The sequence below is a fragment of the Meriones unguiculatus genome, chromosome 14 (genome assembly GCF_030254825.1).
Source record: "Meriones unguiculatus strain TT.TT164.6M chromosome 14, Bangor_MerUng_6.1, whole genome shotgun sequence".
NCBI classification, from domain to species: Eukaryota; Metazoa; Chordata; class Mammalia; order Rodentia; family Muridae; genus Meriones; species Meriones unguiculatus.
The window spans coordinates 89,713,371-89,736,856 of NC_083361.1; the positions used below are offsets into that span (position 1 = coordinate 89,713,371).

Below are 23,486 nucleotides of genomic sequence, written 5' to 3' on the forward strand. Positions count from 1 at the left end.
ACCTATTAATCCCCAGAAGGGCAGTTCCCATATTTATGCTTCACAGAGTAATGGGCAGGGGTTGGCAGGGAAATTGGTTGGCACTGGGGTGGTATTTGTGGGCCACACTGTTTTGTACTAGGGCTCCCCGTGGTGTGCTGCTCTAGGGTCACCCTGAGATGGTACTGGAAGACTGTACTGGGATATCTGATACCTGGTGGGTTGTGTGCCTGGACTATGCCCACACTGGTGCCTGGCGCCACATCCTCTGGCACTGAGAAAACATACTGTAGTTGCTCAAATATAGGTGGTGCGGGGGTTCCGGGCACAACGCTGATGTTGACTCGGGCAGTGGGTTCTGCTTGCAGGCCACCTCCATCCTGAGCCCCAATCTCCAGCTGCACCACAGAATTAGCCCGTCTGGCCAAGGGCCAGGCTACTGTCAGCAGCCCTGGACAAGGAAGAGAGGCAAGAGTAGATGAGGGAAAGAATAGGGGAAAGTCCTGTAAAGGGGAGGCGATGGGGAGAGGGAGCTGAGACCCTGGTGATGGGAGTGGGAGGAGCCTCACCTGAGTGTGCATCCAATGCAAAGAGTGGGGGACTATTGCCAGCCAGGATGTGGTAGGAGAGTCGCCCATGGAGTCCCTGGTCAGGGTCGTGGGCATGGACCCTCAGCACAGCTGTGCCTGGAGTACTCTGAGCACTCAGACTGGCAGCGTACTCCCTCGGATAAAACTGAGGTGGGTTGTCATTCTCGTCAGCCACAAACACCTTCACATACACCATGGACTTGAGGCCTCCCTGGTGGAACAGTAGTCATCAGTCGGTGGGTCTTGTCTAGCCTTGATGAGAACTCACCCCAAACTCCCTGACCAAGGTCTGTTTACTTACCCCATCGACAGCTGTCACCGTGAAGTCAAAGCTAGAAGGTCCCTGGTCGTGGTCCAGAGTGCGGGTGGTACACACATCTCCACTGTGGGCATCAATGCGGAATGGGGGAGATCCGGAAGCGCCAAGGCCAGCCCCCAAGGAATAGGACAGGAGGCCAAATGGGCCACTGTCTGCATCTGTGGCTGTCACCTGGGGAGAGGCTGGAGTAAGTGATGCCTCCTTTCGCTGGTCAGAAAAGTCAGAGCTAAAGAGGTCATGCAGCACTACTGGTGCCCAAGGGCCCTGCATGGTGGACACACAGAGGACGAGAACACAGACCAAAACCCAAACCCCAGGCCAGATCCCACCACAGGTTCTTGGGAGCCTCTGGTTACAATTGTTCTTTTGTTAAATGGCAAGTAAGACCCTGCCAAGGCTGAACCTTGGAAATAGCTCTTTACTGTGGCGTTGGGCCCAGATATCCCAGGAGACAGACTTTCTTCTGCATGAATCCCTGTGGGCAGCAGCACTGCAGCCAGCAGCCTTGCTTGAGGTGTGTTTGAAGGCATTCTAAAATAGTGTTGATTCGTTAGCACCGCCTTCACAGACACAATGAAGACGCAGCCATGCTACACTTAGACACTATAACTCATGTCTGACCAAAGTTAATGCAAGCATTTTATTCTAAAAGGCATGTCACAGCCTTCTACTGCACTAGGTGGAACTCTTCTGTTCTACTTGGGGACTGTTTTTAAACAACAAAATCACTAACAAAAAGCACAAACATTCAACAAAAAGTGTCACCAAAATAGAACCCAGAAAGTTCACTTGATCACAGGACGGGAGCTGAGACAAGAAGCAAAATGTCACCTGTCTCAGTCTCAAGCTGGGAACCGACATATTAAGCTACTCATCTCTGCATGTGTCTGGGTTACAAATGAATTTTGCAGAGAGTAATGCATCTGCATATAACAAGGACCAAGTACAAGGGAGAGCTCCAAGAGCTGCAACCTCTAATCTAGAGGAATCCTCTCTCCTCATCAAGTCTCCTGCTCACCTCAGAGAACTGCCTGATGAATAGTTACTAAGATCGATACTTTTAAGCCTAATCTTGTGTGCAGGGAGTGTTGCTTTGTTGATGGGGATCTCACCGCGCAGCCCAGACTGGCTTTAAAATCCTGCTGCTCACTACCCAAATGCTAGGATTACAAGTGTGCCACCAATCAACCCCAGCTTGTGAGGCGAGTCTTTGCCGAGGGTGTTCATTACACTGTTGAATCTGCTCCATGACTTCTGGATGTGGCTCATGCACTTTAGCTCAGGACAGGGCCAGGTAAACAGCACATGTGCTGTGCGTGTTTGCACATCGGGTGAATAGGCATCCAACCACCCGGCTTTGTGACAAAACCTTCTTTCACGCTAAGTTTTACACATTGGGTGCACACTGGGCCCTCCACAGTGGGTTTAGCTGGTGGCTGGCTGCTGCAGGCTGTGACAAAGTGTTCTTTGTGGGTAGAGAGACCTTGGGGTCATGATATGCTGCAAGAGGAAGCTGCAGAGTTCCCCTTCTCAGCCAGAAAATGTGCTCAGAAAGAAAGCTGGCCAGGATTTCTGATTGTTGCCCAGGCCCTTGACAGAAATGATCTGTGCCATTGTTTATCCTCCTGAGAGACATTAAGACCCTGCCATGGCTGAACCCTGGAAACAGCTCCTGCTCTAGCTCCTTACGGTGGCTGTGGGCCCGGATATCCCAGGAGACGGACTTCCCCTCTGCAGCCATCCCCATACACAGCAGCACAGCTGCAGCTGCCTTCAGGAGCTGTTTCTGTGTCTGCTGCAGGAAGAAAGCAATAAACAGCGGTCGGGGGACGCTGTCAGGAAGTGACCCCCAAAAGGTGCAGGGGCCATTGACTGGAACTGACCAAGGCAGAAGCGAATTTCCTGACCCCTGCTCAGAGGCTTCTCTGTAAGTGCCGGCTGTTCTCAGTGGGTTCTCGCCGCCTCCGTTCTATTAGGATCCTCATCGCTTCTCCTTTTGCTCTCATCAGAAGCACCACTTCAAGGACCAAAAAGAGACCTTTTCTATGAACTCTAACATCCTTACCAGACTCTAAACTTACCGTATCTTCCCACGCTGACAGCCTTGCTATGTGCACCCCCTGTTCTGATTGCTTGCTACTATAGTAATCTGCTTCTCCTCCTCCTGGCTCCTCCTCACTACGAGACCTTCTCCACTTACTGTACTCCGGCTGCTTTTATTCATCCTGTTCCCTGGACTCTTTCCTTGGCCTTTTTTTTCTTCATCCTGCAGGCCTCTTTCACTTTCCCAGCCTCAGGAACCATCTCTAATACGCTTTAGGCTTCGGGGACAATTCCCCTAGGCTGGAAACTTGGACATCCAGATGTCTGTTCAACATCTCCACCTGGATGTCCCACGGTGACCTTAAATCTAAACTGTCCGACAATAAACCCATGATCCTTTCAAACCTGCTGACTCTCTCATCCGCTCGCTCAAGCCAGAAGTCAGTTCTTCCCTTCCCTTGCCTGGTATATCACTCAGCCAGGGATTCAACAAGCCGTCATTGCCACCCCTATATTGACTGTGTCTCTCAGTCTGAGCCAGCTTTCCCTTGGACTCTTCCAATTCCCTTCTAATAGGTGTCTGACGCTCCGACCCATACTCTATTTAAGAGTTCTCAATCTTGATACTTCTGATATTCTAGGGCAGGTTGTTGTTGTTTAAACTCTGGAGGCTATTGTGTGCATTATAGCATGATTAACAGCATCTCGGGCCTCAAACCACTAGATCCTGGGAGTATCTCATCACTTATAACAACACAAAAAGTTTAACTATTCCTAAATGTCTCCTCTGGCAGGCAGAAGTGCCTGTTCTTGAGAACCTGGGTTCAATTCCCAGCACCCACATGGCAGCTCACAACTGTCTCTGACTCTAGCTACAGTGCATCCAACACCCTCACACAGACATACATGCAGGGAAAAACACCAATTCCCATAAAATAAAAATAAATAAACCAAAGCTTCAATGTTTTATATAGGAAAAACAAATTCCTTGGCTTGGTGTGGGCTCTTCACTGGCTGGCCTCTGGCACAGTCACGGCTTCTCATCTCACATCTCAAGTTCCAGCAAAACTGAACTCTTGGAGCCCCTTAAAAAAGGCAGGTTCCCTCACTTCTCCGTATGAGTCACCTAGCTTGGAACCTTTCGCCTGCCTGATCACCCCGTAAATTCTCTCTTATTCTTTAGGCCTCAACTCAAAAGTCCCCGTGCTTTGGGAAAACTTCCCTAGTGCCCCTTACTCCATCATGAAAGTTTTCTTACTACAAAAGTCATTTATCTGCAGATGAAGGCTTATTCAGTTTGGGTTTATTCATCACTACATTTTGTATCCCTAATACAGCGGGTGGCACAGGTGGTGGATGTTTAATAAGTGTACCTTGAATAAATCAAATGGTAAGACTTTGTAGCAGTTATGAACTCCCACTGGTCATTTTTATCTTTCCTTCTAACAGCAAAAACTGCAGGAAACAACCTGGAGAGCTGATCTTGTGCTTTAGGAGCTAGCCGGGAGAAGAAAAGTTTGGAAGCAATAATCCACTGGTCTTGGCCGAGAGAGAGCACACATGTGAGAGTGGGTGGTGGGAGCCAGACAGCAGCAAGCAGCGAATATCCAGAATCTGGCCAGAAGGCAAGAGAGCAGCCAGACCCAGGCACTAGCCTGGAAGTCCTGGCCCCCAGGGAGCCCCTGAGAAGATACTTAGGGGTTGGCCATACATCAAGCCCATCTCCTAAGGGACCTTCCTGCCCTCAGTATTCTCTCTCACAGCTATACTTCATGGTGTCACCAAAGCCATCTTTCCAAAAGACAGGTTTGTCTTCCTTTGAGTTTTAAGAAAAGTCAAAGACTGAGATCTAGCCCATGAACTGTTTTGTCTTCTCTCCCAGCAACTCATTTTCATCTATATAACTGAGACCAACCCAAACAATGTAGTCTTAACATCATGGTGTTTATTCAACAGCTTTCTTGTAGCCCAGGTGTCTCTGTCCACACATCATAAAGTATTCCTTTAGCAAAGCTGCATTCTGGGCCCTTCCTCCGGGCTTCTGAAGCACTTCATGTGCCACCCTCCACAGCTTTAGTTATTGCTGTTTGTCCCTATCGAGGCTGGGTCCTACCTGAAAGAGGGAATATCTCTTTTCCTTGTTCTTTTCTCTGAGCACAATGCTGGGCTTACAGAGCCCAGGACTGATTTATCACTCATGCATTGATCCATCTATCCTTCACCCTTAAAGCCAGTTAGTTACTTTAAAACAAGAAGCAAACGATCTAATCATGCCCTTCCTGACTCAAAGTTCAATGACCTCCTTTGTTTTCTAAGCAAAGTCCTACCACATGGTGGCCAAATATTTCTGCAATATGGCCTCAGGCTGTATCCTTAGCTTCATGTCCCCCCCCCCATCCTAGCCTCTTCCCCTGAGAGGTCCTCCCTCTCTGCACATTAGAATCTTACTAGATTGTTCTTATGATCTCTCGTTCTTGTCCTTGAGTCCATGTGTGACATCAAGGCTCCCGCCCAAGGGAATGGATGGAGGTTTCTCCAAGCAGAGACTAAACACTGGACTAAGCACAGAGGGCTCCATAAATGCCAGCCTATTCCTTGTGAAACAGGAGCCATACAGAGCCATCTCTGCAGCTTAGAGACTTTGCAGAGCTTTTCTTTTGTTTCCTGACACTACACAACACTTTTCTTCCATATGCCATCTTAGTTTCCTCACCTGCCAAGATTACTGGTCTCACCTCTTGCACCCTACTCCCTTCTTCTCATTACACCATCTGCACAGACAATGGAGCTCAGAGAACAGAACCAACCCCTCTGGCTTAAGTCACTATCAACTCCTGCAAAGCTAGGCTCCTGCTCTGGGGTCCTCTGCAGCCCTCAGACCTAGTGCGGCCCATAGTGTTGTGGGCAGGGCTTACTCACCTGCAGGAAACAGGTTCCAGGCTGGGTACCTTCAGGCAGTGAGGCATTGTAGAAAGTCTTCTGGAACTGGGGCTCGTTGTCATTCACATCTTGTAAGGCCACACTAACCGTGGCAGAGGACACTAAAGGGGGCAGGCCCCCATCTGTGGCCACCACAATAAGCTGTGGCTGAGGTTCTAGCTCATAGTCTAGTGTGGCAGCTGTGGTGATGACACCTGAGGTGGGATCAATGGAGAACCAGTGAGCGTGAGGGCCGGGAGCCAGACTATAGGTGACCTGACCATTGGTGCCTTGGTCGGGGTCCCGGGCAGTCACCCGTGCCACAAAGCTGCCGGGCAGTGCAACTTCAGGCAGAGGCTCGGGGCGGTAGAGCCGGCGGTCAAAAACAGGTGCGTTGTCATTGACATCAGTGACGTGGAGCACAAAAGCAGCTTCAGCCCGCAGTGGGGGTGAGCCTGAGTCTGTGGCCGTAACTCGTAGATTATAAACGTCCCTCTCCTCCCGATCCAGCCTCCGAGCCACACACACCAGATAGATGACACTGTCTTGGGTACTCAGGGCAAAGTGGCCCTCTCCACCCTCCAGGGACACATTGACGTGGGCGAAGTCACCATCATCTGGGTCTGACACAGAGATCCGAGCAACCAGCTGTCCAGGCGGGGCAGCCTCAGACACTCGGGGGGAGCCGTCAGCACTCAGGAAGATAACAGTCATGGAAGGCTGGTTGTCGTTGGCATCTCGCACATGCACGGTCACAAAGGCTGACCCCAGCTCTGGGTGGGCCCCACCATCCCGTGCCTGCACCACCAGTTCATGAACTCGCCTCTGTTCAAAGTCCAGGGGGCGCTCCAGCCTCAGAAGCCCGGTGTGTGCATCGATGGAGAAGGGCCCGTCACCTTCACTCTGTCTCCTGTTGATCTCGTAAGTCACAGCCCCGTTGGCACCAGCATCAGCATCGGATGCAAACACTTGCAAGACAGGACTGCCAGGGGCCAGGCTCTCAGACACCACAGCGTGGTATCGGCTTTGATTGAAAGCTGGGGCATGGTCATTGATATCCAGCAGCGCCACATCCAGCAGGGCCTGGGCTCTCCGTGGGGGCGAGCCACCGTCGTAGGCCTCCAGCTGCAACATGTAGTGTGAGCGGTTCTCCCGGTCCAGTTCCCCAGCAACTACCAGCTCGGGCACCGGAGCTCCATCAGGACCAGGACGCATCTCCAGCCGGAAGGTCTCTCCAGCCCCATCACCAGATAGTGCATAGCCCTGGGTGCCCAGGCGGCCAGCGTCCGCATCACGAGCCGGCTCCAGGGGGTAGCGGGTACCAAGGGCTGTGTGTTCAGGTATCTGCAGGGCAGCCCGAGCCTGAGGGAAAGCCGGCGCATGGTCGTTGATGTCAGCCACTCTCACTGTCACTTCCACGGTGGCACCATCAGGAGTGACTGCCGTGAAGCGGTAACGGTCTCTCCGCTCGCGGTCCAGGACACGGGCTGTCCGGACCACCCCACTGTGCTCATCAATAGCGAGGTCCGTGCCTACGCCACTGCCCTCCTGGGCAGAGATGAAGTACATGGGAGGAGGTGCTGTGCCCGGTGGAAGCCCTGCACTGATGTCACCAATCAGCGTGCCTGCTGGTTGCTCCTCGTCTATCTGCAGGTCCAGGCTCCCAGCCTGACCCCAGGTTCCTGGCACTCTAGCCCCCAGCAGCACCAGCAGCGGTAGCAGGAGGAGAGTCCTGAAGCTCTTCATGTCAGGGCAGAAGAGTGCAGCACCCAGCTCCTTATTCATGCCAGCACAAGTCCAGCCAAAGCTCCAGCTCCAGACAGACTCCTAGCCCAGCTTGATGTCAGCGTTTGGATCAGATCCAACGTGGGCTCTTGCTGCTTCAGGCTCCCTGACCTAAGAGAAAAGCAGAGGGAAAGGGTCATGGTAGGGGAAGGATTAAGAGGCCAGAGAGACTGGGAATCAGACCACACCAAATCTCAGACAAGTCGGCAACAGCAGGGGCTTGAGCTGCAGCGCATCTAGCATCTATTTCTACCCCTTCCTGGGGATCTGCCCTTTGGGATTCCCCGAAGCTGCGAACTTCATCTCTAAGCAGATTAGTCTCCTATTTTTCAGGACTGAATGCCTACAAACTTCTTTTTCTGTTTCCAAACTTAAAGCAACTGACCTTTTCTTCTCTTTTTTTATTTTGCACCCAGGACAAATACCCCTTTTCTAGTCTCACTATCTATGTATATGGTAAGCATGCTTGACTTGCCAATCCTTTCCTTTCTGCTATAGCTTCCACCAGTACTAAAGGCAAGGGAAGAGGGAATGGAGATATTAAGGATGATGGGAAACTTTCTGGCAGAAATGACCACTTGGACAAAATGTCCTTAGGTGTCAGACAATGAAAAATAAAACCAGAGATGGGAGGTACCTCTGGGAACCCTGTAAGGAAATGAGGGTTTCAAACATGGCCAAAGTTCAAGAAGGAAGCTTTTTGGTGACTGGCAAGGTGAAGCAGAGGCTGAGAGGAGGCAGCTGCAGGAGGGAAGGCTGTTTCATGCTCCTCAGGCTCCCTCACAAGCTTCTCTCCTCTGTCCAGTCCTTCAAAATCAGTATCTTTCAGGCACTTTTGCCATCTTTATGGTCTGACTGGCAGCTTTGATTCAAGTGTATCGATCACTTTTTTTTTTAAGTCTAATCTATTTGTCAGTGATTTCTCAATCCCCAGTTCTGGATACACTGAACTTGCCATATCCCTAGCCATTACCTCAATCTGATTTTTCTCCTCTATTTTCTTTTCTGTGAACAGCAATATTATCTATCCATGTCCCAAAGCCAGAAGCTCTCTTTGGGTTGCTTTGTTGTCTTTGCTTTTCTTCGGTTTCAATTTCTATTTGTTATTAAACCTGGCCACTTCCCCCAGCCACATCTCAGCTCTAGCCTTTTCACACCATTGCCACCTTAAGCTTATGCACTGTCATTTCTCCTTTCCATTTTGGCAGAAGTTCCTTTCTGCTCTCCGTGCTCCCGACTTGGGTCCTCTTTCTGATAATGTCTTCACCTCACCAGAGAGATACATACACACACATAACCATGTCTGTAGAGGGTTCTGACATTCCTGACAGCAGAAAACTGCTGTCCCTGTACATCAAAAGAAATGCAGACACACATATGCATGGGCCTGTGGCTGAAGTTTCGAAGGGCCCTTGCTCTAGGCATGGAATTTCTGACCCACATCATAAAGTCCACTTTTCACTAGTGTCTTTGCAGCCTGAGCTTGGCCAGTCTCTCTTAGGTTCCCTACCTGTGGTGTCTCCCACCACGCTTTGCATTCCCAAACTTTGTCTATGTTAATATGCTCCTCAGTTCTTTTCTCGCTTTGTATGTGGTATTCTCTCATCCCGAGATACCGTCTAAAAATCTTGCCCATGGATCCATATCTTCTTACAATGTCAAGATGCAGTTTAAACTTCTTGTTTTCTGTGGCTTCTCCTCTAACGTACCCACACCACACAATGCTCCATGCAGCCTTGTACTCTACAGGGCTTCTACTGCAGACAACAAACTGCTCAACGGTCTTGATGTGCTCATGTGTGCGCCTGCACTGAATGGAGACACCTGCAGGGCAGGCAGCTCTTGTCTCTGGCTTTTCAGGAGTTAGTAGAGATAGAGCATGAGCAATCGGTGCTGAAGGAGTCGACAGATCCTCGTGCTTCCACGTCACCACACTCATACACACACTCAGAGAAAGGCCGATAACTGTGTGAACGCAGATGACATACGTGAGCACATGAACCCATGACTCTGGAGTCCCATGGTCAGTAATGTGGCTAAAGAAGTGTGTTCTTCAGTCTTTATGGATTTGCTGTCCTCTAGGAGTTCCTAATCCTGAAGATAAGTGTGTCTGTGACCTAAACTTACATTTGCAAGTCCTATCTGTCCCATCTTCCTAAGGCAATAAAAAGCAAGCATCGCTGTAGAGATGGTTCAGTGTGTAAATGCTTGTGGCACAGCATTGCACAAGCATGAGAAACTGAGTTCGGATTTCAGAGCCACAAAAAAGCTTGAGAATCTACTCGTGTGCCTATAAGCCCTGCAGCATGGGAAGCAGAGACAGGGCCAGTGGGGCTTGCTGGCCACTGACCTAGCCCTAGCTCCAGTGAGCGACCCTGTCTCAAAAGAACAAGAGAAAGAGCGATAGAGCATACAAAGGCACACGTGCCTGTACACACATGTGCACACATACCACACACATACATACAGTTTTCAAAAGAGCAAGACCTTGAATCCAGTCTAAATGTTAATTTTCCTAATCTGAGAAATGGTTGGATCTAAGCACAGAGACTGGTGAGATTTCATCTGTCACTGGAGAGGAAGCAGCAAGTAGTTCTTGGCACGAGAAGGTCATGCACACTAAGGTCCATGTTCTTATCACCTTGACTTTGAAATTATTTGTCTTTTTACCCATTTTGTACAAGAGACTGAAGGTTTTTCTCACTCACGTTTATGTGGAATATGGCCACAGTACACAATCAACAACTTTTCTGAGCAGGAGATAAAAGTCTGGATAAACTAGCCTGGCAGGAGAAGGATCCAGGCCCAGGTAGTTCCCCTGTGTACAAGCAGCCCCTTCTTTAAAGAGATAACCTCCTCTTAGCCTAGCATAAGCCTCTGGCCACGCTCGCTCCCCAGGGTACTCTACACTGAACACACAAAAGCTCACACAGAGGATAGGCCTCCAGACACTGAGAGCCAAGCTCATTCAGACCTTTCCTTACACATGAGCCAAGCTGCTCATGTGTAGATACACATTCGGCGTGCACATGTACACAAAGACTGGCTTTAACACACAACCAACCAGGTTACATACAGACACCCATCATCACATGTATTCAGAAGCCCATTTTTACACGTGTTGGTGTGCCAGTGCAGACATAGATAGCTCCCATACATGGAGAAAGCTGTCTTTCTATGGATCTCACACAGAAAGACATGTACACACCCTCAATACACACACAGGCACACTCACACATCTCCTTCCCTGCCCAGGCAAGCCCACTGTGTACTTCATACAGACTGACAAGGCAGGCACGCGCACACACACTTGCAGACCCACCCACACGCAGGCATGCTCTCGCACATGCTGCCGGGGCACTCGTGGTCAGCTCTGCGGCTGCAGCTGTGACCTCCAGGTCCCTGGGGCCTCTGTCTGGACTATGCCTCATCACTTCCTGCTCCACAGCTTCCAGTTCCAAACTCGAACTCCAGACTCTCTCCCGAGACTGTCTCATCCTCTCTCCGGCCTCTTTCCAGCACCATGCCTCCCATCTGTCCAGTGTTGCTCACTGTCTCTTCCCCAACACACGCTCCCCCTCCTGCTTCTCCTTTCTTTCCTTTCCAGGTCTGTCCCATCCACCTTGCTCTTCTGCCTCTTTCACCAATCTGTCCTGCCTCCTGTCACATTTCTCCTTCCACCCAGTGCTGCCTCACCACATGCCCTCACTTTGTCCTCAGCCCCGTTACTTGGTTCTGACTCCATCCTGCTCTCCCCCTCTATCCTCACATCTGGGCCTCTGGAACCACAGCTGGTTCTCATTAAGAGGGGGAGGGGTAAGACTGTTCATTGGGGCCTGAAACGTGATGTCAATTCCCCCTCTAGCTAAAGGAGCCCCTCTCCTGTCCCCAGCTTGTGTGTCTACCGGGGCCTGGGAGCGGCTAGAAACATGGGAGAGGAAAGAAAGGTGGGCTGTGGGGAGGACCAGAGGGAGCACAAGGGAAGGAAGAATCTCTTCAGGAGGAAGTGCAGGAATGGCCCAGAGGTACAGAAGGGGAAGCATGCTAGGGGAGCTGGCACCACCTAGGCCTCCTCCCTCAACTTCCTGTCCCAGGGCCAGTGAGGGGCAGGACCAGAAAGACAACAGTGGTGAGGAGGGGGGCTATAAACAGCAGCTGAGCTAGAAGTGGAAGAATAAGAGACTAGCCTCAGTAAGCACAGGGAGATTTGGATCCAGGGCTAGGCATAAAGAAAGAAGGAAGCAAGGGTGGAGGAAGCAAGCCTGATGGAGAGCAAGTACTACAGCAGAGGAAGGAGTGAGTGGAGGCAGGAACAGCCAGATTGGGGGGGAGGGGGCTTTTGGGTAAAGAGCAGGAACCAAAGCTGGAGAAAGGGGAGGGGGAGAGAAGTGGTGGGAGGAGAAGAAGGATGTTAGAGTAGCTTTCTGGATGTCCACAAGACAACCCCCAGCTCCCACCCGGGGGCAGTGGCCAGGGCACTGCCAAAGCCTGGTCTGTCCTACCAAGGATGCATTCCCAGGAGGCACTCCAAGGAGAAGCTGAGGAGAGAGAAAAGCAGAAAGCTGTCTGTTTCTGAGCTTTCCCTGTGTGCTGGGCCCTGTGCCAGGCAGTTCACAGACAGTATCTCATTTAATCATCACAACAACCCTGTGAGGAAGGAATCCCAGCTTCCAGTTCCCAGCGAGGAAATGGAGGCTCAGAGTGAAACAATTTTCCTGAGTTAATGTCTCCCTAATCTGATCTCACTCCACGCTGCCTGCAACTTAGAGAGAAGAGAAAAAACAGAGGAAGAAGTGGCAGGGAAGCTGAGGACCCCAGCAAGATGGTGAAAGCAGTGGACCTGGAGAAGGAGGGAGAGCAGGCATGAGGGGTCTGTAACAATGCTGGTTAGTGGTGGGGATGTGGAAAGGATGTGGATGTGGAAAAGGGGGGTGGGGTGGGGTGGACAGGACGTGGCTGAGGATTCTGCAGGAAGGGTGAAGGAATGAAGTAGCTCAGCTTCAGAACTCTCCCAGGGTTCTGACCTGGATATCAAGGTGGTGCTATGGGACACTGAAGAAGTCACATGGGGAGTACTTGTTGGGATCCATTCAGAGATGTCCCAGGCATAATTGGATCTGCAAGCCTGGACTTCAGGAGAGATATGGACATGGACAAACTGTAGAGTGACTGAAAATGTGGGTGTGGAGATGCCAATATGTGTAGAGAGTGAGAAGAATCTAGGCCCAAGCTCTGCAAAAACAAAGTCACAAAGAAAGGGAAGCTAACACCTTTCTTCTTCCTGGAGGCAGCGTCTCAGAAGGGAAGGAGGGAACTTCAAAAGGAGGGAACGATCAACCATGTCCAAAGCTGACAAGAGTCTAAGGGAAAGATCAACTATGACCAATGCTGTCAAAAGTTCAAGCGAGGCAAAGATGGGCTGGAAAGTAGCTGTTGGATGAAGCAATAAGGAGGTAACCGATGGTTTTGGAAAGAACAGCATCAGGAGAGTGGTGAGGGGGCAAGGCTCCCGCGGGGGGAAACCAGAGAGAATGCACTGACTCACATCGAGGCACAAAGCAGAGTAGACGCAGCATAGATTAACTCATTAATGCACGCTTACTGCATCCCCGCAAGGGAGACCGCACATTACAGGCAGCAGGGCAGGAGAGTGGGCACAGACTCCAGCAACACAAAAGAAAGTTACTTATCTACCGTTCTTCCTTTGTTTTCCAGACAGGGTCTTCTGTGGCCCAGGCTGTCCTTGAACTCACTATGCAGCGCAGGTTGTCCCTGTCCTCCTGACCATCCTACCTCAGCCTCCTGAGTACCGAGGTGATACACTTGAGTCATCTCGCCTGGCTAACCTCTGTAAGCTTTCATTCCCTCCTCTGCAAAATGTGCATCAAAGTGCCCACCTCAGTTGTCTGATGTGAGAGTTAAGTGAAAAAAGCAAAACCCTGAGCATGTAGGCTCAGCTGCTGCTCACTGCTGCTGTGATGCACACTCCGAGAGAAGTGTTACTCCACAGATGAGGAATCTGACACTGGGAGATGGGAGCATAGAGACATCTAGAAATCAGGTTTGATGGACACCAGAGTGTCTTTCTAGCCCAACTGCCTCTTTGGTGGAGGGCTTGGAAAGATGAGATGAAGGCTTGTGCAGCTGGTCAGGCACAGAGCTGCGAAGAATATCAGAAGTTCAGGAGAACGAGTCTGGCACTGCTCAGAGTGGGCCAACAGAGGAGATCTGAGGAACAAGTTGCCTGACACTCCAGGTACAGAGGCATGTGGGCATGGGCTCACGTGGTGAGAGGGCTGAAGGGACCTGGCAGCCTGAAGGCCTCTCGGAATGAAAAAATGGGGAAGGAAGAAGATACAGGGCATGCACGCAATGTGATTCATGAATAGATGTAGTTAGCAAATAAGGTCCACTGTGTGCCAAACTCACTAAACTGCAGAGACAGAGAAGTGGCTCAGACACACCGGGTCTTCGTGTCTGTGGTGTTCCCCGCAGGGAGACCTGTGAACTGACCCCCAAAGCTGGACTCTGACAATCAGGCCGGGTTGTGGAGGAGACTAATGAAGTTGGAGATGGCAGGAAAGGTGGAGACAGAAACTCAGAAGATAGGTTGAAGGGAAGGAAGCTCACAACGAGAACTTAGATGTTAGATGAAAAACTTACAAGACCCAGCATGGCAAAAGGGAAATACAATCAACTAAGTTAGTAGGTTAAAACTTAGCAATTTTCTTTCTGACTCTTCCAAACAACTTGAAGTGGATGCCATTACTCTCATTTTCACCTGAGGAGATGAAGCTCCGAAAAGCTTAATCACCCATTAAAAGGACTGAGATACAGTATGTTCCTCCTCTTCTTCCTTCCTGACCTGGAAGCCAGGTTCTAGGTTCTCTCTCTCCTTCTACTGAGGGGAGAGAGAGAGAGAGAGAGAAAGATAGACCTACAGACCGACAGACAGACACACACACAGAGAAAGAGAGAGGAGAGACAGACAGACTCACAGACAGAGATAGAGAGGAACAGAGGCAGAGACAGAGAGAGACGAAAGAGGGGGTAGGAGGAGGAGGGAGGGAGAGAAACATGAACAAGCATTCACAGTGTACAAAGAGAGCAGAAAGGGGCGTCCTCACTCAGGCTTGAGAGGCTCCAAGTCCTTGAGAAAGGTATTTTACCAAGGGGCATGGGGAACCGAGAAGCCACTCCCACGTGGCAGGGGTTGAAAATGTTCTGGTCTCAGAGAGTTACACGGGGGCAGGTAGACAATGGAACAGAAAGAAGGGGCAGGCAACAGAACGCTGGTGAGAAGCTAGACTCTAGCATCCAGAACTTCTGAGAGAGGCTTCTGTCAACAGGTACCAGCATCAGAGAGGAGTGAGTCCAGGATGGTTTCTGTTGCCAGTGACAGGCCAGAATTGGGCAAGGAGGAGGGTATACAGGAATTGGGGAACCTAGGATGCAAAGGAGCAGGGGCTGGAATGCCAGGAGTTGAGCTCAGGGCGGGCACTGGAGGTGGAAACAACCTGCAGCATCCTAGGGAAGGAGTCTGGCAGGGTGGAGGAAATGATGAAGGCCTGCGGGGCCTTGTGGTCTGAGGGTGGTGTGATAGTTAATCTTCATTGCAATCTTGACTGGATTTGGAATCAGGAAGCAAACCTCTGGCTCTATAGTCAAAGCTGTTTTTGAAGAGGTGTAACTGAGGTGGGTGTCATCGTTCCATAGGTTTGAGTACCAGACTGACTAAAAATAAGAAAGTGAGAGAAGCACCAATCTGTCTGTTTCTGTCTCCCCCCCTCCCCCTTCTCCTCTCCTCTCCTTCCTGACGGGGGCTGTGCTGTGATCAGCCAACACATGTTCCTGATGTCATGCCTTCCATGACAGACCATGCCCTCAAACTGTAAGCCAAAATGAGCCCTTCCTTTCACACCGTTGCTTTTCTCATGTCATTCTGTCACAGAACGAGAAAAATCAACTAATAGGTAGGTGACAGCTTACAGAGAAGGGTCTCTGTGGGCACGTGTCTGCTAACCCCCAATGCTTCTTAGGAATCTGCTGTGTAAAAAAGAAGAAAATAGAGGAAGAGGAAAGAGAAATCCAGGGGCAGGCAGGGGACCAGGGAAGAAGAGCCTGGGGTAAGAAAGGGTAGTTGTGGAGAGGTAGGGAAAGTGTCTCCAGCAAGGTAAGGGGGCTGCAGAGAGGAAGTAGAATCAACAGGTTCCTAGTCCCAGTGTGAAGCCTCCATGGTATGGGCAGCTCAGAAGAGGTGTCATCCCAACAGCCAGAGAGTGAGGGACATGAGCAAGTATTCATTGGTTTGTTCACTGTCAAGCTGCGTAAGGGACCATGGGCCACAAAGATGCTTTATGTGCGACCTTGACAGCAGGACCCCTAGCTTTGTTGGAGAAACAGAATAAGGACAGGCAGTGACAACAAGAAATGAGAGGAGTTCCTGGTTCATGTCTGAGCCTGAGAAGGGCTTAACCAAGAGAAGGGAATGAAGGGCCTTTGAGGTCACAGAGCAGGGTGTGCAAAGGACCAAGGGCCTGGATGCGCTGGCTGCCGGGAACTACAAGGAACTCAACATAGCTTGAGCTCAAAATGTGAGGGCGCTAGAGAAGTGGAACAGGCAATGAGCTAGGGAGGTTGTGGGGAGAGCCGATATGATTCATAAACCTTATTTAAAAGTTGGGATTTCCTGCAAAGGAAACAGAAACACTAAAACACAGTAAAATGGCTGGATGTGCATTTTTATTCAAGTCTTTCTTGCTGCAATGAGAGGCACAGATTGGAAGAAAGAAGGGAAGTATAGACCCATTAGGAGGTGCCTGGGAATGTCCAGTAAAAGACTCTGAGGTAAGGGCAAGCACAGAGGCGATGGAGGAAATGGTATGAGATGTCAGACACCACAGCGGAGGCAGAATCAACAGCTCCTGGCCTCACAGTACATAGAGAAATGAGGGGTCTCAACCAATGCCTGGATGTCTCGCTTGAGCAAAGATAGTGATTTGGGAAAGGAATGATAAGCTCAAGTTTGTATATGGGAAAGGGTCTGTGAGCTATACATTAAGAGCAACTATGTCTCAGGTTCATTAAGGTCACAGCTCAGGAGAGAGGTCAGTCTGTATATGACAGTCAAAACCATGCAAATGATGAGATGGATCATCAGAGACTCATATCATTGAGATAATCAGATCCAAGCCAGAACAGCAGTATTTGGGGGCCACGCAAAAGACCTCAAAGGTGACCCAGGCCAGCCAAGAAGAGCTCTGTGAGTGATGCACAGATCCCACCACACTGATGTCTTTGCTTTTTGACTCTCATTCCACTAAAGTGTCCCCCCACTGAGGGTAGAAACTGTGATTCTATCGTGTTCTCATCACCTAGCAGCCTGGGCAAGCACACCACTTCTCCTTTCAAGTTAAGAGAAAAAAGCAGTGACTCAGAAGCCAAAATAAAAAACAGCTCAGGGAGGAGAGAAAGCTCAGCTATGTCAGGTCCTGCCAAGAGGTCAAGCAGCTGAAGACTTTCGAAAAAAATCCCCCTGATTTGGCAGAGAGGTCACTTTCTCTCGGGGAGAAGAGTAACCCTAGGGGAGTGGGAGCCGATGAAGTGAGCACAGCTTAGATGCAGAAGAGCCTCTCACAAAACGTGGGTAGTGAGGCAAATGGAGAAAGCCTTTTAGTTACAGGGCTAAAGAAGGATAGAAACGGAAAAGAATTCTTCCCAGGAGAACAGGGAGCAAGGGTGAAATTAGAGACATGGAAAAGACAAAAAAGAACCAGTCAAGTTAAATCCCCCACGGAAGAGTGAGGGATGGTATCCTAAATGCAGGTGGTGGGGGGGGTGGTCTTGAGTAGAAGAGACACCCACTCATTATTAGGGGAGGAAGGATAAAGGATTCAAGAGGATGGGAATGAGATGCAGGGAGGTGGAAAGGTGAGGGAATTCAAACGGGGTGCCTTCAGTTTTTTCAGTGAGTGAGCAGGATTTCCACTCTCCAGCCCTCCCTCTCTTCCAACACCCATATCCACTCTGTCAGCTTGCTGACCCCACTGTTTAGAGAGCATCTCCTGTCTCCTGCCACTCCCCCAGTGCTGGCCAGAGTGATTCCCTTCCTGGGTTTCTGCAGTCCCCCACAGCTATTCTCCTCGGGCGCCTCCCCCAGTCACCACAGACCTGCTACAGCGGTGTTTCTAAAACAAAGCTGGCTGTATCACTCTACAGCCTCAAATGATTTGATGGCTTTCCATTATTCTGGGGTCAAATGAGCTTCCTGTGGCCATGGAGACCCTGAATGATCTCAGCTTCCTCCTGACACTCCCATCTCTCCTCACTCCTTGCTGTAAGTGCCACATTCACTGGCGTTGCTCTATTTCTCAGACGTAAGATACATGAACTTTTAAATGTCGTTTTCTTGGCTTGGAATATTCTCCACCCATTCTGTCTCATTCCCACTTCACCTTTCCTTGGTTGACTCCTGACTGATTCACCAATTTTACATTTAGATGCCACTTCTTCCAGAAAGCTCTTCTGGACTTTCTACCCTGGCATATGCCTTCTTGATGAGCACTGCTATGTTATGACACTAACCCCTCCACACACACACACACACACACACACACACACACACACACACACGCACACACACACACGTGTAAGCTCCCTGAGGGTGAGGGACATGTCCACTTTGTTTACTCTACCACAGTGCTTGGCAGAGTAGACTTTTTGTATGTGCTCGCTGAATGAACCAGTGGGTTAATTAGGCTATGGAAAACAATGGGGTGAATGATTTGGGTGTGTGGGAAAAAATTACTTCTTCATTGAAGGTCCTATGTGGGGGTTTGCAGAGGCCAGAATTTCTAAACGCACCACTCAGTGCCTTTAGAAACCTTTCCAGATAGGGTTGGTAATTTGCATGTGGGACCACTCAAAGATAATAGAGCAGAATGTCAAGGAGTGTTTGGAGGAATAGTTCTTCTTAAATGAGCTAGACAGACAGCAAAAAGTCAAGTAGGAGCAGTTTAAGAAATAGGACAAGAGGTCAAAGGGGAAAGGTCATGCTAAAGCAGTGGTTCTCAACCTGTGGGCTCCTACTCTTGTCAGAGGGGTCAAGCGACCCTTTCACAGGAATCGCCTAAGACGACAGAAAAACACAGAGATTTACATTATGATTCATAACAGCAGCAAAAAACATGGCTATGAAGTAGCAGTGAAAATAATTTTATGGTTGGTGTCAGAACAGCTCAAGGAACTGTATTAAAGGGTCACCGCATCAGAAAGGTCGGGAATCACTGGGTTAAAGAGTAAGAAGGAGAAAAAGCATCTGGATGCTGTAAAGAGATGGGGGCTATGTAGAGAGTGGAATGCAGGTGTGAGCCTCGGGATCAACAGTTCAAATAGAGTTGTCCTGGGAGAAAACAAAGTACCAGGAGCTAAAGACATAAAACTGTGCAACTAGTGTTTGGAGAGATACCGAGGACCATGGTAGCACATACGGTCAGGGGAAAAACAGCCGAGCTTTCGGGGTCCAGGGACAGAAGTTCTGGAGGTCTGGGCATGTAGAGTAATGGGGTGAGTTAGAGGGCTTCTTTAGCAGGAGCCAAACCGTAGCTCTCCCTGCAGTGTGGATGTACGTTTGTCCCCTAGAAGCTGTACGAGAGGCTGTGTGGGAAGGGCAGTGACAGCACAGCCCCCCATCAGGTCCAGGTCTCTGGGACACCTCTGACACATGAGCAGGAGGAGGAAATACATTAAAAACAAAAGCCCTAGATGTGCTGGCTGGTAATATTTCCACTGGACGGGTGTTGGTCTGAGAGGTGTTGGCAATACCATTGTCTCCTGTGCTACGACAATGCTGTGACAATGACTGCTCAGGTGTGGTGGCTGTAACGTGTTTGTTGTATGCACACTGTGCTAAGAACTTCTTCCACAGGTACATGCTGGCTCCACAGGCATCAGCAGTGGGTGAAGCTGGTTCCAATAGTGCATCTTAGGGGTGTCCGGTGGATGTGAGGGTCTCTCTTGAGATCGTATGTTGCTGGGACTGGGTGCCTGTGGGTTGAGTAGGGCTATGATTGTGTCCCCTGTGGGTATTTGAAGAGTTGACATAAGTGACAATATTTTCCTGGCCTATGACCTGTGGCTGTGGGCCCAGCCCATGAACACTGAGTTCATTGTGCCTTTGCGTTCTCTCTCCCCACCCCCTCCACGTGGGACCTAGGCTTGCAGTGACCTCTCTCTGTCCTCTGACCAGGACTCTGATCTAAGCATCCTGGACAGAAGATCCCAGGCTCTGGCACCGGGATACACTTAGAACACCAGTTTGGGTGACACACTGCCACCTCAGGCTTCCTCCTCTCTCCTCTGCTTCTCTTTACTTCTGCTCCCTCAATTTCTTTGTCTGTGTCTCCGTGTCTCTGTCACACACCCATCCCTACATTCTGACACATGGCTCCAACGGAGCCAGGGAAAACGCACACAAACACAGACCCTCACAAGGACCCGCTAGCCCCCTGACACACACACACATTCTGACCCACACCCCCTCCAAGTGACACGCACATGCACACACAACCTTGCGGGGACACTCACTGACTCACTGCACACGCACGGCCCTGCCCTCACCCACCACCCCCGCCCCCCCTCACCTCACCCTCGGGCACCACCGCTCACTCCCACTCGATGACACCCGCACACAAAGCCCCCCGGCCCTGCCCCCACGCTCACGTTCACGCTCGCCCTCTCCCGCAGGCCCCGGCCCCCCCTCCCCCATTGTCTCGGCTCAGAACAAAGCCCCCGGCTCCGCCGCCGCCGCCGCCGCTGTCGGGGAGGCCGCCGAGCCCGCGGGCGCGGCCGGCCGGGCCGGACACTGACCTCAGCGCGGCGCGGGCTCGCTCGCCCGGTGCTGGGACGCCGGCGGCCGCGGTCAGCCCCCGGGGCAGCGCCCGCCCGCGCGGGGCCTGGGGCCGCGCATCGCCCGCTGCGGTTCGGCCGGAGCTCAGGGCGCGCTCCGCGCGGGCCGCCGTCCGTCTGCGCTCGCTCGCCCGGCCGTCGGTCGGTCCGTCCGCCCGCCCGCCACCGCCGCAGGGGCGCCGCCTCCTGCCCAGCCACCCCGCGGAGGATGCGAGATGCGCCGCCGCGGCCCGAGCCCCCTCCCCTGCCTCTCTCCCTCCCTCCCTCCCTCCGCGCGGTAACCCGAGCCCCCGCCCTCCGCCGAGCCCCCGCCCCCGCCCCCACCGCGCCGCCTCGCTCCCCGCGCCGCCCGCCCGCCCGCCCTCCGCCCTCCACTTCCCGGCCCCAGGCCCCGGCGCCGGATCCCGCCCCGCGCCGCGCCGTCCCTTCTCCCCGTCCCGTCCCCTCCGTCCCCTCCGCTCTCCCTCCTCCGCCCGCGTCGGTCCTCGCGTCTTCCAGCCCACTCCGCCATGGCCCGCGCCCGTCCCGCTGCCCCGTCCCGGCTCGCCCCTTCACACCTCCTTTGCGCCCTCTTCTCCCCGCTCTCCGCTCATTGCTCTTTCCCTCTCCAGCCTTTCTGCATCAAAGCCTCCCCGTCTTCTTACTCCGTCCGTCCGCCCGTCCGTCGGTCCTCTCGGCACCTTTTCTCCCCACCCGTTTTCCTGGGTCTTTCTTTTGTCCGCAACTGCCCTTGTCTCACACCTTTCCCTTCCCTTCAAAACCCCGTCCTTTCCCCTTCCCTTCCGTCCATCTTAACATCCCCATTCTTTTCTGCTACTCACTTACCACCCTGGATCTTCATCCTTTCTCCCTGTCAGCCCTGGCTCCCCATTCCCTTATTTCTTCGTCCATCCCAAATTTGAATTTAGAGATTGAGAGGTATTAAGCCGTAGAGTGTAGGGGTTGATCTGAAAAGTAAAATCAAAACCTGGGTAGGAAAATGACAAGGGGCTTCAGGGACCAATTTGGGAGGAAGTGTGTGTGTGTGTGTGTGTGTGTGTGTGTGTGTGCGTGTCTGTGTGTGTGAAGTCAGTCAAGTGGATCACAGTAAGTAACCTGGAAGCTTTGAAGCCTTGTCCTTAGGAATGTGTCCACCGTGAGGGAAGAAAGGCATTCTGTCAGTACAAGTGGCACTGAGAAAGCGGGGACCTCTCGGGAGTGAGGACAAAGAGCGGCTGGGGCAAAAGGAGGTAGTATGGTGGTGGAAGGGTGGGAGGAGAGGCTGGGACCCTCGATGGGATCTGAGCTTCAGGCTTGGGCTGCCTGGTGGTGGAGAGCAGGAGTTGGTGGAAGAGGTTGGTCTGGAAAGATGATGACTTGGGATTTAGGGCTGCTGACTTTGAAGTGCATGTTGGGTAGGTAGGTCTGCAGTTCGGAGGAGCAGTCTGGGCTGGGCATAAATATTTGGGAGTCATCTGCAAATACCGTATAAGTTTGAATATAGGGTGAGGTTTTTGCTTTTTTGTTTTTCCAAAATCGTCTGTCAGGAAAGAGGGAGTAACCTTGTATTTGAGTCCTTACAAAGTCTCTCATATTACAGGGTTTGCTCTCATTTACTTTATTTTGAACAACAAACCACTGGATAGGGGCAGTATGGTATGGTGACTAAGCTTGTGGACTCCGGAGCCAGACTGCCTGGCTCGGGATCCAGATTCTGCCGTTTCCTAGCTGTGTGCCTTTGGGAGAGTTGGTTAATCTGCTTTTGCCTCAGTTTTCTCATCTCTGAGCTGGGTGTAAGCATTAAATTATTTAACATAGGTAAAGCGCTGTGTACCTGGTACTTTGAAAGTGCCCGACACATCCTAGGTACTCTTGCAATCAGAATAAGACCTATTAACCCGAAATGTCCTCAACAATTCCACCTTGGATCTTTGTACAGGTCATTTGTCACAGAATCCCTAGCTAAAGAAATTTAATACAGAGTGATAACTATTCCTAGTGGCATGACCTCACAACTACATGTGTTGGATGACTCTAAATATACTTTTTAATGATTGCTTTAAAAAGCCATAATGTCGTGCTTGGGAGTGGCATCTGAGATGCTCAAAATGTTCTTTCTTGACCCGAGTGATGTTCCATGACTGTTTCACTCCGTGACAACGCACTGAGCTCAACACTTCAATTTTGCCCTTCCTGCATAAATGTTATACTTTAAAAAAAGTTAACAACTTAAAGCTTGATTTCAAAATGCAGCACGCCAAGTGATTCTATGAATCTACCCTTGCAGGGTGCGTGCCAAAAACAACTGCCTGAGTGTGATGCAGATAGGACTTGTGACTCGGTATGAAGTTTCCAGTGACCACATCAGTTCTGGATTTAAACTGTGCTGTGTTCTTCCCCAAACCCTTCACTTAGATTAAAGAGAAGGTCTTTTATTTTGGGGAGATGTATAAGACAACAGCAGCAACAAAAAAGTGATTCCTAATGACAAGGAAATCACTGCTTTTGAGGAATATGTTGTGTGTATTGAAGTTGTTTATACCTTAAGAAGCTGGAGAACAGCAGCCTTTACAAATCAAAGTTATTTTATTTGATATATGAATTTAAATATCTACTTAAGTCTGTTAAAGGATAGGTGTAGAATTTTCCTTCATCCTCATCTTTACAGTAACTATGTTTGTTCTTTTTTAAGATTTTTACTTTAGTTGTTTTTAACTACATGTGTGTGTTTGAGGGTGTGTATGTTCTCGAGTGCAGGTGGCTGAGAAGGCCAGAGGCATTGGACACCCCTGGAGCTGGAGTTAAGTGGTTGCAAGGCATTGAAGTGTGTGACAGGAGCTGAATTCTGCAAGAGCAGAATGCACTCTTAACTGCTGAGCCATCTCTCCAGCCCCTGGAGCTTAGTGGGTTTTTTTTTGGGGGGGGCAGGGAGTTGCAGGGCAGGGGAGGTGGGTGACAGGAATTTT

At 50.8% G+C, this 23,486-nt stretch overlaps 2 protein-coding genes across 2 annotated transcripts in view; both read right to left on the reverse strand.

Moving 5' to 3' along the window:
- The window catches only part of Dchs1 (dachsous cadherin-related 1), a 32,796-nt gene extending 12,028 nt beyond the window's left edge, over nucleotides 1–20,768 (reverse strand). The window contains exons 1-5 of the mRNA XM_021655080.2: nucleotides 20,503–20,768; nucleotides 5,851–7,746; nucleotides 871–1,059; nucleotides 549–780; nucleotides 194–430 (exon numbers count right to left, since the gene is read on the reverse strand). Coding sequence (XP_021510755.2) covers nucleotides 194–430; nucleotides 549–780; nucleotides 871–1,059; nucleotides 5,851–7,635 — 2,443 coding nt within the window. The 5' untranslated portion in view covers nucleotides 7,636–7,746; nucleotides 20,503–20,768. The remainder of the gene's footprint in view (nucleotides 1–193; nucleotides 431–548; nucleotides 781–870; nucleotides 1,060–5,850; nucleotides 7,747–20,502) is intronic.
- On the reverse strand, nucleotides 20,358–21,052 carry LOC132647000 (uncharacterized). Its single transcript, XM_060366234.1, has 2 exons — nucleotides 20,790–21,052; nucleotides 20,358–20,727 (listed from the first exon to the last, which is right to left on the reverse strand). Exons 1-2 carry the CDS (start codon nucleotides 21,050–21,052, stop codon nucleotides 20,358–20,360), a joined length of 633 nt encoding a protein of 210 aa, XP_060222217.1.
- Nucleotides 21,053–23,486: the final 2,434 nt, after the last annotated feature.